At 45.0% G+C, this 13,515-nt stretch overlaps 1 protein-coding gene across 1 annotated transcript in view; it reads left to right on the forward strand.

The window, feature by feature from the left end:
• The window catches only part of TM9SF2 (transmembrane 9 superfamily protein member 2), a 54,164-nt gene that overhangs the window by 20,205 nt on the left and 20,444 nt on the right, over positions 1-13,515 (forward strand). Inside the window, exons 7-10 of the mRNA XM_037429496.2 lie at positions 4,199-4,278; positions 7,140-7,248; positions 10,607-10,739; positions 11,494-11,555. Of these exons, the coding sequence (XP_037285393.2) occupies positions 4,199-4,278; positions 7,140-7,248; positions 10,607-10,739; positions 11,494-11,555 (384 nt within the window). The remainder of the gene's footprint in view (positions 1-4,198; positions 4,279-7,139; positions 7,249-10,606; positions 10,740-11,493; positions 11,556-13,515) is intronic.

Genomic DNA, 13,515 nt, shown 5'->3' on the forward strand with positions numbered 1-13,515 from the left:
AAACTCTTATTTAGCCCACCACGACAGTCCGCACACTTGACCACCCATGTCTCTTCCTACCGTGAAACAGGTGTCGGCGTACACAGGGCATCATGTCCCGGGTTCTCTCTATACAGTCGTCCAAATGAGTATGTCAATTAAAAAAAAAAAGCAAGAAAAGACTGGTTCATGACTGTAAACAGGACAGCTGGTGACAGGAGACCGCGACACAGCCTGGGCATCGTCAAGCAAACTGTAATGTTGACGATGTCACTGCAAAGATTTGCGAGATCAAGACGAGACGCCAGCATTGGTGTCAAGATCATCCTAACATATACCGTATTTACTCGATTCTACCGCGTCCTCAATTGTAAGGCGCACCCGGTTTCCGCGACGAAAAAAAAAAAAGTAAGACATGGATTGTAAGGCGCACCCATTTTCTGCGATGGAAGAGAAAAAAAAAGTCCGTAGGAGTCAACTTTTTCACATTGAGAACAAGTATTTGGGTTTTGATGCACTGAAATTTTGAACGATAAAACACGAAGTCAAACAGCCGGCCCTGCAGCTAGAACTGTGACCGCTACGGCTGCGTTAGGAGTCGCGTAATAGGTCACTCCTCGTCGCTGTCGGACAACTCCTTATCGCTGTCAACAGCCCAAAGCATCTCATCCTCGGTACCATCCGTGGCGTTCGAGATGCCACATTTCTTGAATGCCTTGATGACCATGGCTGATGGTATTGCACACCACGCGTCCTTCACCCACGCAGCGAAGTCTTGCAGAGAGGCGCGTTTCATCCTGTTGCCTGGCGTGAAATCATGTCGTCCATTGATCAGCCAGTCAGTGTAAAGTGCCCGAATCTCGTCCTTCACCGGCTTGTTCAGGCAGACATCCAGCGGTTGAAGTTGTGACGTCATGCCGCCAGGTATGACTACAAGGTCCGTATTGCACGCAGCGAGCTTGTCCTTGATCCGTTGGTAGAGATGGCACCTGAACGCGTCGAGCACGAGCATCGCTCGCAGGCCCAAACTGGCGCCAGGCCGCTTCTGCCAGACGTGATGGATCCAATCGGCGACCAGGTCTGGTCTGTCGTCATCCAACCTTTCTCGTTGGCTCGCACGATCACACCACTCGGGAAAACGACTCTTTTCGGGAGCGTTTTCTATTTAAATATCAGGTACGGGGGAAGCTTGTGCCCATCTGACGTGCAACAGAGCATTGCCGTCACTGTAGCGTTTTCGTGGCCCGATGTCAGCACGCGAACTTGTTTCGCCCCCTTTTTCTCGACGGTTGTGGTGCCAGACATGTCGAAGTAAAGAGGTGTCTGATCGGCAGTCCCGATTCGCCCAAGCAGGTAGTCGTTGTTGTGCCGCAAGTTAAGGATGAACCTCTGAAAACTGTGAAGTTTTTCTTCGCACTCCTCTGGCAACTTTTGGCATATGCCCGTTCGCCTTCGGAGGGAAAATCCTTTCCTCTTCATAAAGTTCGTTAGCCAGCACCTGCTCGCTTTGAACTGGCTTCGCGTTAGCCCTTTTTCAAGGCTAACTACATAGCCTGCACTTGGAGCAGTTCTGTTCTCATGGGCCACTGTGCCGCTCGCTGTTCAAGCACATACTCGGTGAGCAGCTGTTTAATTCGTGGAAACCGACCCTGCTGTGGTCCACTGAAACCTTTACGTGAAGCTTTGCAGTCGACAATCTTCTGCTTTTGTCTCCGCCAGTCCCGCACGCACGTTTCAGGAACTCCGAACGACCGCGAAGCGGCCCGATTTCTGTCCGTTTCTGCACACGCAATGACTTTTTTTTTTAAAGCGGCATCGTGGTGCACTCGTCGAGTATTTGGTGTCGGCCCTTCCATTCCGTTGATGTTAATGCACTACAAGATGACGAACTCCTCAGCACACGTACGAAGTGCCGCACATGTGAAACACATAGGCAGAAATGGCCAACGCGCCATGCCGACGCACATAGGGGGCGGCCATTTTGGAATTGCCGATGGCAATAGAATGACCGTATTCATTTTTTTTTTCGTACTCGATTCTAATGCGAATGCGATTTATGAACTCGCTTAACAGAAAAAAAGGTGCACGTTAGATTCGAGTACAGTCGCCGACCGATTTTCCGGACTCCGAAAATTCGGACTTGTTGGATATTCCGGACTTCATAAATGCACCGTCAGGGATCCCATAGAGCTAATGCATTGTTTCGACCGATTTTTCGGGTGAATTTGCCCCTGAAAGTTCGATTTTTCGGACTAAATCGCTTGTTTTGTGCCACGCCCCAAGCCATTGTGAACGCCGCCATGTTGGATTTTCCGTCGGCTTGGCTAAACTTGGTCTTCAGATGTATTTCCTGCCTCAGAGATTGGAATGCCCACGCCATATTTTAAGTTTCGGAGGCCGTGTTTACTTTTTAAAAGACGCGGTGATGGATGCCGTTTTTTCGTCTTCGGTCAGCACTATCGTCATCACATCGCACGGGGAGGAGGCAAAAGGATTCTTTTATTGTCGTTGCAGCTTTTTTCAGTCGCCATTCTGCACGTGTTGTGTCGCGTAGCGTCGAGACGTTGTGTGCTTCGCAGCGGCTATCTGCGGCATCAAATTTTGTGCTCTCGGTGCCATGGCTCCGCCATCTATGCCATCGCGGGAGCCAGGTGGCGTGAAGAAGCGTGGGAAGTATACGACCCTGACGATGGAGAAGAAAGCTGCCATAATCAAGCCAATAGAGAGTGGACGTTCGCAGCTAGATGTCGCCGGATGACGGTCGACGCCGGATGGTGGTCGTCGTTGTCATCGGATCGTCGTTGTCGTCATCCGACGACAACGACGACCGCCCGCAGCCGTCGGCAGCGGAGATCGCCAAGGCGGTGACAATTTTGTCGAGCGTTTACGGCGACGATGTCACCTTGGTGCAAATACGGGCAAACCAAATTGCCTCCAAGCGTAGTTTGAGGCAAGGCAGCATCAAGGACTTTTTTAAACCTGCCTGATGCAATAAACTTCAGATTTTTGGCGAAAACGAATTTTTCGGACTGTTCGATTTTTCGTACTTTTTTTCGGTCCCCGCCAGGTCCGAAAAATCGGTCGGCGACTGTAATTACGGTACACTCTTGGGTGGCGCCCGGCCTCGTTTCTTTTAAATCTGTGTCCACACGATGAGCAAAAGGAGGAATTTCTAATCAGGTGAATACAATAGGTGCCAGCTTACCTTGACAATCTCCACAAGGGCCCAGCCAGTAAAGGTCTTACGACCTCGTATACGGCCGCGATATGTGTGTATTAGTAGGGTATTAAACTACTAAGGTTTTACCTCTCGTGGGTCTGGTACTGTCACTTCTTCATGCAATCTTTCATTGTTGTGTACATTAACCTTTATGATGAGGACCACATTTTCTGTCATCGTATTTTGTTTGCCGGGTGGCACTGACTGAAGGCACTGAGACGACTGCACTGTACACGGGCGACACCATCGCGATTGTCACTGAATATTGAACATGCAAGAGACGAAAAGCGCTTAATTTTGAGTAGATTGTAGCGTAGTGCAGAGTGAACTAGCAAAGAACTGCTGATGTGACAGTGCACACCCATTTTTAATATCTAGGCATCTGCAATACTCGAGCACTTTGAATATTTGAACAAATATTACAGTGTTCAATACTTTGAAAATAATTTAAAAATTTACATCGGTTGTTTGAATCTTGAAGTACTAGTGAAGGGGTGCTATGCTGGGAATACGGGGCAAATTCTCACTGCTGTGAAGCCCCACTTCAAGGTTAAATGAACTCATTACAGTGACATAAATTCATAATTCTTTAGGTTCAACAGCTTGTTACTATATGGGCTTATATGTTCAAAGAATAGTAAACTTCAAAACGAAAGATTTTGTTGGTTATTACTTGCATTTAACTGAAAGTCAAATCATACTACTATTCACGGTTGCTTCCAGCTGCTTTGAACGAAAGAGAATGAATTTTGCACATGCCTTGTTTGAATGTTAAAATTCTTATTGTGCGTTATTTGGGTCATGAAAATATGCTCATTTTCCTATAAAATAGGTATCATTCGATTCGAAATTATTCAACCAAATCACTATTTGCTTTGAACCAAAAATTTACTATTAGCACAATCCTATTAATACCACAACGGCAGCCACTTTGTTTGTTGAGTGGGCAGCAGTGTGATGGTGCATGTTGTAAAGTTCCTGTCTGCTTCTCTATTGCAGAGGAACGACCAAGTGCGCTGGTCGTCCAGGTGGGACTACATTCTTGAGTCTCTGCCACAGACCAACATCCAATGGTTCAGGTGAGTGTTGGGCGTTCACTCAGGTGTGTGCGTATGTGTGCGCATGTGTGTGCACTCACACACATGTATTGTCTGCTGCAAGCGCACGGGATATTACAGTCGAGCCCACATAAAAGGCCCCACTTAAAACGAACTTTCGCTTAACTTTGATTACTAAGCGAAAATGGTTGTTTTTCATGTCTCGGGAAGATCGTTTTTGCCAGTTGAAAAAGTACTCCAGCACGCATTGCAGCATTCCGAACTTTGTAGAACGAAATGCTCTTTCCAAAAACTGTATATTGTAGAGCAACAGAAATAGAATGAACAAAAAAGCTAAAGTTGTAGAATTCTTGTTCACAAGCTGGTAAACAGTGCAATAAAGAACACTATAAAGGCAAAAATATTCAACACAAAGCAAATCAGACTATACATTTTGTAGATAAATGACACAGGAATTGTATAAAAAATAATGAATGTTGTGCAGAAATGTTTTTCTTCAGGTAGACGGAAAATCAGAACCGAGGTGCTGCTTCGTCGCTCGTGCCATGCGTTTAAGCATTGCGTGGTTTTTCGTGAGACACAAGTGTACATGTACACTTTTTCTCAGTAAATTTTTGTTGCGTTGCAATAAGTGTCTCCTGGTGTTCCAATAGAGATAAATAGATACCCGTGATGTGAATAATCCCTCTATGAATGAGATGTCTAATGAACTTCGCTATTGTAATTAGCGTCGCCTCTTCCGAAGAGCCACCTTACACCGCATAAGTTGGCATTCCAATATATGCATCGAAGCATATTTCTTTGCCTTTTTGTGCATATTGTATTAAAAAAAAGACAACATCACGCGCAGTTCTAAAACGTTTCGCACTATTTCATAGTCAAGGCCAAGATGTGTTCCGGGGACCTTCTTGTTGTTAGGAAAAGCTCTGCAGCCAGTGCCAGCACACTGCGCCCCAGCGAAGTGTGTACTACGCACATAACCAGAGTAGCTATAAGATTGTGCGCAAAGGTCGGAAGCTATATGCACTTGTGGCGGAGAAAACAACTTGAGGATGTAAACAAAACAAACCCATGAACGGCTGTAAATGTGTCAGGCTGACGCAAAACATAGTCGCCATAAAACTTGAAGCTGAGGTGCTGTCATTTTCAAACGCCAAGCCCGTTGTCACTCAATTCAGGTGGGTTTTCAAGACAGTTTCGAGCAGTGCATGTGTTTTTTAGCGCTGATGCGCACCTGATGACGTCAAAAGAGCGACTAGTGACCTTAGATGTGACCCTGTGGTTGTTCTAACATTGCAAGCAAAACTAAAGCTGCTGCAAACTGTCATAGAAGGCCACCTCAACACTTTAAACACGCGGCGGACCTTCGCAAATGTTTTTTGTACAACGAATTTTTCCTGACTCCTAAGAACAGCTTTCTATTGAATATATGGCATAAATTTCTGGCTATCATTACTGCTCAACATAGTCAAAATGTGAAGCTGACACTTTAATGCGATATTTGACTTGCAAAGATTCTTTTCATTACAGAACTTCGATGTTACTGTACCATAATCACGAGGGGCACGCACTTCTGTCAAGTTAGCCAGCCTTGTGCACTTTTCCAACAATACACGCACATCGGTTCGCGCAAAGGTCTGTAAAAAATCACGATGTTGCCGAAGCGGGCAAATTCAAATTGATTCTGAAAGTTGAGTGGCTGGACTAACTACTAGAAAGTTCTGGGTGCACGAGAAACAAACTTAGCACGTCAAAATCGATGATCCAGAAGCGTTGATCGCCGGGGATTGATTTGGATAGGCATAGTAACAGAAGAGTTAATAGCCTCAGGCGAAAAGCAAGTTACTTTAAATTAACTCGAGATTATTCTTATCGCTTCTGCTCTTTGAAACGCAAGCATTATGGACTTCTTTGCAAAAAAAATGTGTTTTCAGTCGCAACTTTTTTAAAGCTGTGTTTCATTTACTACGAACTTCGGGATACAGTGAATGAATTGCGCATCGTGCTCAGGTTCGTTACAAGTAGGCTCCACTGCATATACATGCAGCAAATGGAACATTGGGCAAATAGAATCCTGTATCAGTGAATATCTCTGAAAACACCAACATGTGTGCCATCAGTTGAAAGAACAGGTCATGAGCAGGGCATCTTGCATCACATTCCGAGTGCTTGGGCAAATAGAATCCTGTATCAGTGAATATCTCTGAAAACACCAACATGTGTGCCATCAGTTGAAAGAACAGGTCATGAGCAGGGCATCTTGCATCACATTCCGAGTGCTGCGTGTGCACACCGATCTTCCGTTACACCAAGTGGCTTGGAGGCCTTGGTAACAAGAATGTCTGTCAATGAAGGAGTTTAATAACACGCACAGAACTGTACTGTGTTCAACTCGCTTTGTGCAGGCATCGACTGTTGTCTGTTTTAGTTTTTACGAGTATTCTTGCGTCCTTCCACCTTTTCTCCTTCCTGGTGACATTACATGTTACAAGGTATGAATAATCTAGTTGTGAGCACATCATCCTTGGTCATCATGCCTTGCTTTTGTTTGTTAGTACATGCAGTTCAATCAACACCAAACTGTCGGCTCTTACTGCGAAAGTTCTTTTTGCTTTCTCATGAGCCCAGCCTTCCAGTGGTGTCATAGTCATGCCATAATCATTTAAATATGGTACTACGATTTGTGAAACAAAGAAAACTGGAGAAATGGGTTTTGTTGCTAAAGTGTGAGGCTCGCACACACGCTTTGAACTAATTATACTAGTGGGAAATGCTCGTGCTGTTTTTGCATTCTGTTCTAGTAGAGCTTTGGTTTCATGTATTTCTTGTATGCTTTTCTGTATCGTAGCCAACTTCTCTCTCTTTCTCCCCCCTCTTTCTAGCATCATGAACAGTCTGATCATAGTGCTTTTCCTGACCGGTATGGTGGCCATGATCCTGCTCAGGACACTGCACAAGGACATTGCCCGCTACAACCAGATGGACTCCGGGGTGCGTTTCACACCTCTCTTCGCTCCTGCTTATGCTATGCTAAAGATGCGGGGTAGTTGTTATCTAATGTGGTCCATTATTGGGAGCTTGCTGGCATTCTTTCTTATATGATTTTGACCCAACCATCTCTAGTAAACGGAGTGCAGTAAAATTGGGAAATATCTTAAAGTATGCCACATAATCTGTGAGCATGTATCAGTGAGCACATTTTACCAAGAATAGTGAATCAACCCGATAGCATTGAAGAGCTTGTTTTGCAGTAATGCCAGTGTCGTCATCGGCATCGTTGGCAGTGAGCAAAAGATCAGTGTTGTCCGCGAGCGAAAACTTGAGGTGCAAATAAAAAAATACAAATAAAAATGTTCCGTTTGAGAGGGGCTCAAACCGAGGGTTTCTGCGTGGCAAGCAGGTGTTCTGTGACAGAGCTATGCCATTGCTTGAAACTGTTTCGGAAAAAAACCTTACTTGAATGTCGTGTATTGCATGTAATGTTTCGTGCCAGAGGCATGGAGTTTCACTATTCATGGTGATACTCGAATTGCACGACGAGTGGGGTGTGTAGGGTCTCATCCATTAAATAGTGCTCAGACGTGACCGTATTTACTCGCTTAATGAACCCACCTTGTTTGTTCAGAAAAGTTGATGCCAATTAGGTGGAAGGGTTTATTGTGCAGGAGAAAAAAAGTCACGGGAGTTATAACAGCGAAAATTTCGCATGACAGTTTTGCTTGTATTGGTCTGCAAAATGAGCGGCGAATCGTTTTCGTAGCCCAAAGCTCTTCTTGTTTTCTTTCATAATGAATGCGCACAATTGACGCCGAAGTGTCGTCCAGGCAGTCGATTCCCATGCTTCAGTGCATGTTCGACCAACTTTATGTTTAAAACCAGCCATGTAGATAGCGTACTAGCCAACCGCATGCAGCGCAGCAGGTGTCCAACCAAGTTCACCTTAAAAATCCCGACAACAAAAAGGCAGCGTCGGACAGCGCTGCACGAATGGGGGGGGGGGGGGGGTGCATGATGCGTCGTTTGCGCGGTTGCTCTTTGCATGGCCTCTGAGATGGCTGGCACGCACCTTCCATGTCGAAGGCCATGCGCTTTGTTTTTTGCTTTGTTCTTGCCATTGTGCACTATGAGCAAAGAGGTTTCTCCTGCATTTGGCAGATGGCGCTCTTCCACAAAAGGCGCGACATTTAAGTTTTGATTGACGTTGTCCGAGCTCGCATTGTTAGCAACTGTTAAGCATGTTTAGCATTACTGTTAAACTATGTATTGACTTTTAATGCACCATTGTATTGTGAAATTATGGCTTGATTTAATGTTGCTTCGATCGTCAACGACGCTGGCTATCATACCCAAACAAAATGAACAGATACATTAAAAAAAATTTCCCAAGCATTTCCCCGAGGGTGAACATGGTTAAGTGCGAATACACGGGGTGATGCTATGAGGGGTATTTATTAATTCACACTATTATATTTATTAATCACACTATGGTGCCTGTATGGTGTAATGGTTCCTGGGAATCGCAATTTGATCACACGGGGGAGTTTACGTTAACTCACTGGCGAATGCCAACGGATTTTAACTTTACTCCCCCTCACGACCCGCTCTCGACGGGAGACTGAAAGAGAAGGCGGGAGCGCGAGAGAGGGGAGCGCGCGCAGCTGCAGGGAGCGAGGAGAGCGGAGGAGCGAGCGAAGGGGGAGGGGGTATAAGGCGCGTTACTGACACCGATATCAGTGTCGCGTCCGTGGCTTATTCGGTAGAGCGTCGCGCTGCGGCCCGCCAAGGCCTCTTTCTTTTAAAGATAGAGAGAAGACTGCGGATGCCGCCGACGGCGGTGGATGGTTTGGGGTCGCCTATAAAGTTTATGCACACTTAAAAAATGTTTTTTTTTTTCAAGAACCCGGGGGGGGTGGGGGGTCCATTATGCAAGTCTATTCATTACGCAAGTGAATACAGTAATCTTCATAAGCTGTGTAAGTATCAATAAAGAGAGCAACTGCGTAAGTGCACATGTTGCCTTATGGACCTTGTAGTGGGTACTTCACTAATTTGCAAAAAGGAAGAACTGTGGCATAGTGGGCCCTTACACTACTTTACTTGCAGTAGGCATTCTAAGAGAGGTTGAAACTGCTTCATGTTCCTTGCACAGATGCTCTTTTTCTGGTGGCTCACTAGACAAAATAGTAAATAGTACTCACTAGACAAAATAGTAAACCTTTGGATGGGTGATGTATTAGCTTGACATGTAACAAGCTCGGGAATGCCCGTGGTGCCATCATGGCGCACAGCTTTTTTGGTTGTGGAGAGTCTTAGCTTGTCCTTAAATTTCTTGTTATTTGTTGATGCAATCAGAATGGTAGGGCCGAACTCAACCAGACTAGACTACTGCAGATTCTCAGTAAATTGAAATCTTTCGAACGAAGCTGCTCTAACATAGTTTCATGCTTGGATTTTGTGCCTCTGTTCATCCCGTAGTGAACGGAATTCCTGTGAAACGGGATGGATTTTCCTGGCCCCATTAGATTCCCTTTAGTGAAGATCTTCCGGATATTGCAGTTACAAAGCTTTTGCTACTTTACCTGTGGTGTAAATTTTAAGCAGCAGCATAATAATGGTGGACATGGTGCCTTTTCATATTTTTTTTCAGCGGGAACATATGTTAAACAGAATAATGTGTGTCCATGGGAAACATAACACATTGCTTGTGATTTTTGACAACCCACTACTCTGCAAATGCCTTTGTGCGTACTGACACACGAGACGCACTAAATCCCCGCAGTATGACGGGGTTACCATTCTTTTCCTACCACTTGCTTCGTTATTTAACATGCCAAAGTCCCTAATTATCGACTGCCGACATGGCCTCTATATCAAGACCTCCCATGGCAGCTTAGGGGCTAAGTGTGCAGTGCTGCTATTCATTTTGCTAGCCCCTAAGCTGCCAATCTTCCTATTTCAGCCGTAACCAACAGCCACGTTCTGGCGGGCATGCACCGCTATAAGGCTCTCATGTTGTCAAGCTGAGGTGCACATTAGAACTCCAGCTGGTCAGAAATGATGCCGAGTCCTCCCTCTGCTGCACGCCTCAATTCCACTGTGGCTTGTAAAAGCCTGAAAATTAAATTTCCAGCTTCTGTGTTGAATTGGAATGGTCATTTACTCTAGTATCTTGTGCAGCTGGGAATTTTTATTTCTTACAATGTGCTCTCTTTGAACCGACTGATACACAAGATTCTCACTCTCGTAAATTGTGGTGTTTCCTTTTATTGTGCCTCCGATGTACACTGGCCCTGTGTTGTTCTGTTCTGCTGACCGAACGCGCTTGCATGTTTTTTTCTCCTCCTCTCAGGACGATGCCCAGGAGGAGTTTGGGTGGAAGCTGGTGCATGGCGACGTCTTCCGCACTCCCCGCAAGGGCATGCTGCTCTCGGTGTTCCTCGGCAGTGGCACGCAGATCTTCTTCATGACCTTCATCACCCTGCGTGAGTTTTGTGGGCTCTCTTTCGCTGGCCGCCTGGCTATGCTAGGTAGCTTTACAAATGTCTCGCCGAGGTTTGTGTATTCAAAAGTGTACAACCTAATAGGAACCTGTTGTACTCCTTTTGTGTTATTTCTGTGCATCCACTAACTTTGGATGCACACTCAGTGGTAGCCTAGCACCTAAGGTTTTGCATTAACTGCTTGGGCACAATGTTGATTTCTGTCCACGACAGTTGAATTTCAATTAGGCCAAATTGAAAGAACACCCGTGCACTTACGTTTAGCTGTGTATAGTATAGAATTCGAAGGAATTAAAAGGGGACAAGTGAATTAACTCCCCAATGATAGGGAGAAGTTGGCCACGACGTGACGAGGACAAAAAATGACAAGAAATATGCCCTTTTCCTGGAACATAAGCAAATGAGAATGTGATTATGAGGCTGTTTTTTGCTTTTGCTGTCGCTTTACCATTCACTATGGTGGTGGTGATAATGAAATTTTAAGAGGTCTTTTTTGAGGTGGAGTTTTATATTATACATAGGGTTAGTACAGAAGCGTTGAATTCGATACAACAAAGTCTTTGGTCTTGAGGTAGCAACACTGAGAAGGGATGCAGCAGGTAGGTGAAGCTGATCAGGTAGGATGGCGAGAACACGGGATTTCACACAAATGTGCTTTAACATTCATCGTGGCACACTTGTTGCAGTACGAAAGAAACTGTGTTGCTTGCTTAGATCCCTCCCTTTGCTTGTGCAGTTTTTGCCTGCCTGGGCTTTTTGTCGCCGGCCAACCGTGGGGCTCTGATGACGTGCGCCATGGTGAGTGGAGCCCTACCGATTGAGCTGCGGTGGCAGTTGGCTGCATGTGCGCTTTAGTATTTTTTTTTGTTGGGCACTTATGTTCATGCAAGGTTCGTACAGGTCCTTCAAATTCTTGAAAACCCTTGAATTTGAAAAATGCACTTTCAAGGCCCTTGAAAGTCCTGGAGTTTTTTGCCATCTTTGAAAATCCTTGAACTATTTGAGCAGTGCACTCTCATATCGACATTGCGACCTCCTAAACGTGGTACATCGGCATGTGAATCTGTCAAACTTTTCATTTCTGAGGCAGTAATGCGGTGTGGATGCACATGATCCAATTTTGCAAAAGTGCATGTGAAAAAAAGTTAGTTTGTGGTGTGGGTGAAGCAGTGAATGTGATAGCAAGAAATTATAATGTCACACGAAGAAGTCCAAGCAACCCCACACATGCCACACGCCGCTCAAGCACTAAGGACGCACGAAAAGAAAGCGCGCAGGACGAGTGCTGATGAACGTTTGTTGTCGCTCGACACTGGAAGCGTGCTGCTTAAATGAACCAAGAACGGTGCTAGAAAAGAGCACACATGCATCCACAGAATGAGCGTAAAATAACCACTGTCACATTTGTTGCCCTTGGTTGTTGAGCAACGTGCTGCGAGTGTCAACTTTGCACAAGCCAGCACTCTTGATGGGGTGGTGCCATTAAATTTCAAGGCTATAGCAAGCACTTTGTGGGTTTAAGAATTTATTTTAAGTCACTTCCCAAGTGTACCTAAATGCTCATTCTCTTAATCGAGGCCCATCGCGAGCGCATTCAACACTGAAGTAATTCTATAGGAAGGACAACAAAAGTTCTAGTGACTTCACACCAGATCTGTAGTCAGCAGAGTGACTTACGGACTTCTGCCTTGTACATACCCGCAAAGCATCTCGGCTGCTGCAGATAGCGGTGAGTTTGTTTTGCAGGTGCTTGTGTGGCACATGTGTGCGAGAGCTGGCAATACTCAGCATGAGGCGCGCAAAGCTTTGGGATCACGTGACTACATTGCTGTGTACCTGCACAACTCGGTCCCCACAAACAGGAACTTAAAATTGTCCATATCAAAAAGGCGACAAATTATATAGCGAGAATAAATGAATCTTGTTACGTGTATCGTACTTATTCGAGCTATAATTAAAGCTTGTAGCAAAGAACATGCAAGCCACAAGTATTGTGGCATGACCCCTTTAAAGCCTCACTATACAAGTGCGTGGAAGCCCATCAGCACGTAACTTTCCGACATGACACCGTGCCCTCTCCTAGTTTGAGAAATTATTAAGACTACGTTTTTTTTTTATAATTGTGATATCCACATATATATATAAATGCAATGAAAGTGGTCATTTTTGAAAATTTTAAAGTGAAGAATTCCGCCTTAGCATGCCACATTGAGTCCTTGAAGAACATTTAACAGGTCCTGGAAAGTCCTTGAATTGAATTTTTTCCTTTGGAAACCTGTATGATCCCTGTCATGCAAGTTTTCATTTTACTTTCTTCGCATCTACCGTAAAAGCGGAATACTATAGGTTGGACCAGAATATAGGTCGACCCCACAAGCTTTGAATCTCCAAAAAAGAAATTTTCAATTGTTGCAAAGTATCGTGGCGCACCCTTACTTTGGTAAATACGCGACACGACCAGCTGCACCGTGTTGAAATTTCTTATTACCGTATTTACTCGCATAATAGGCGCACTTTTTTTTTCAGAAAATCCGGCTCGAAGTTAGGGGTGCGCCAATTACGCGGGGTAAAATTTTCGAAAATTTTTTCAACTCGGTTCTCGCGCTTTAAATCTGCACACTTGTCAAGTAAAAGGCGACTTTATCGTTTACCAATTAATTCAGCATAAAACAAACATACCTACGTACCTTTTAATGAACAAGCGAGAGCCGTCAACTGCACACACACACATAAAATTTATTTACACAAAAGTCGTAGC

Source organism: Rhipicephalus microplus, chromosome 1, assembly GCF_043290135.1.
Source record: "Rhipicephalus microplus isolate Deutch F79 chromosome 1, USDA_Rmic, whole genome shotgun sequence".
Classification (NCBI taxonomy): domain Eukaryota; kingdom Metazoa; phylum Arthropoda; class Arachnida; order Ixodida; family Ixodidae; genus Rhipicephalus; species Rhipicephalus microplus.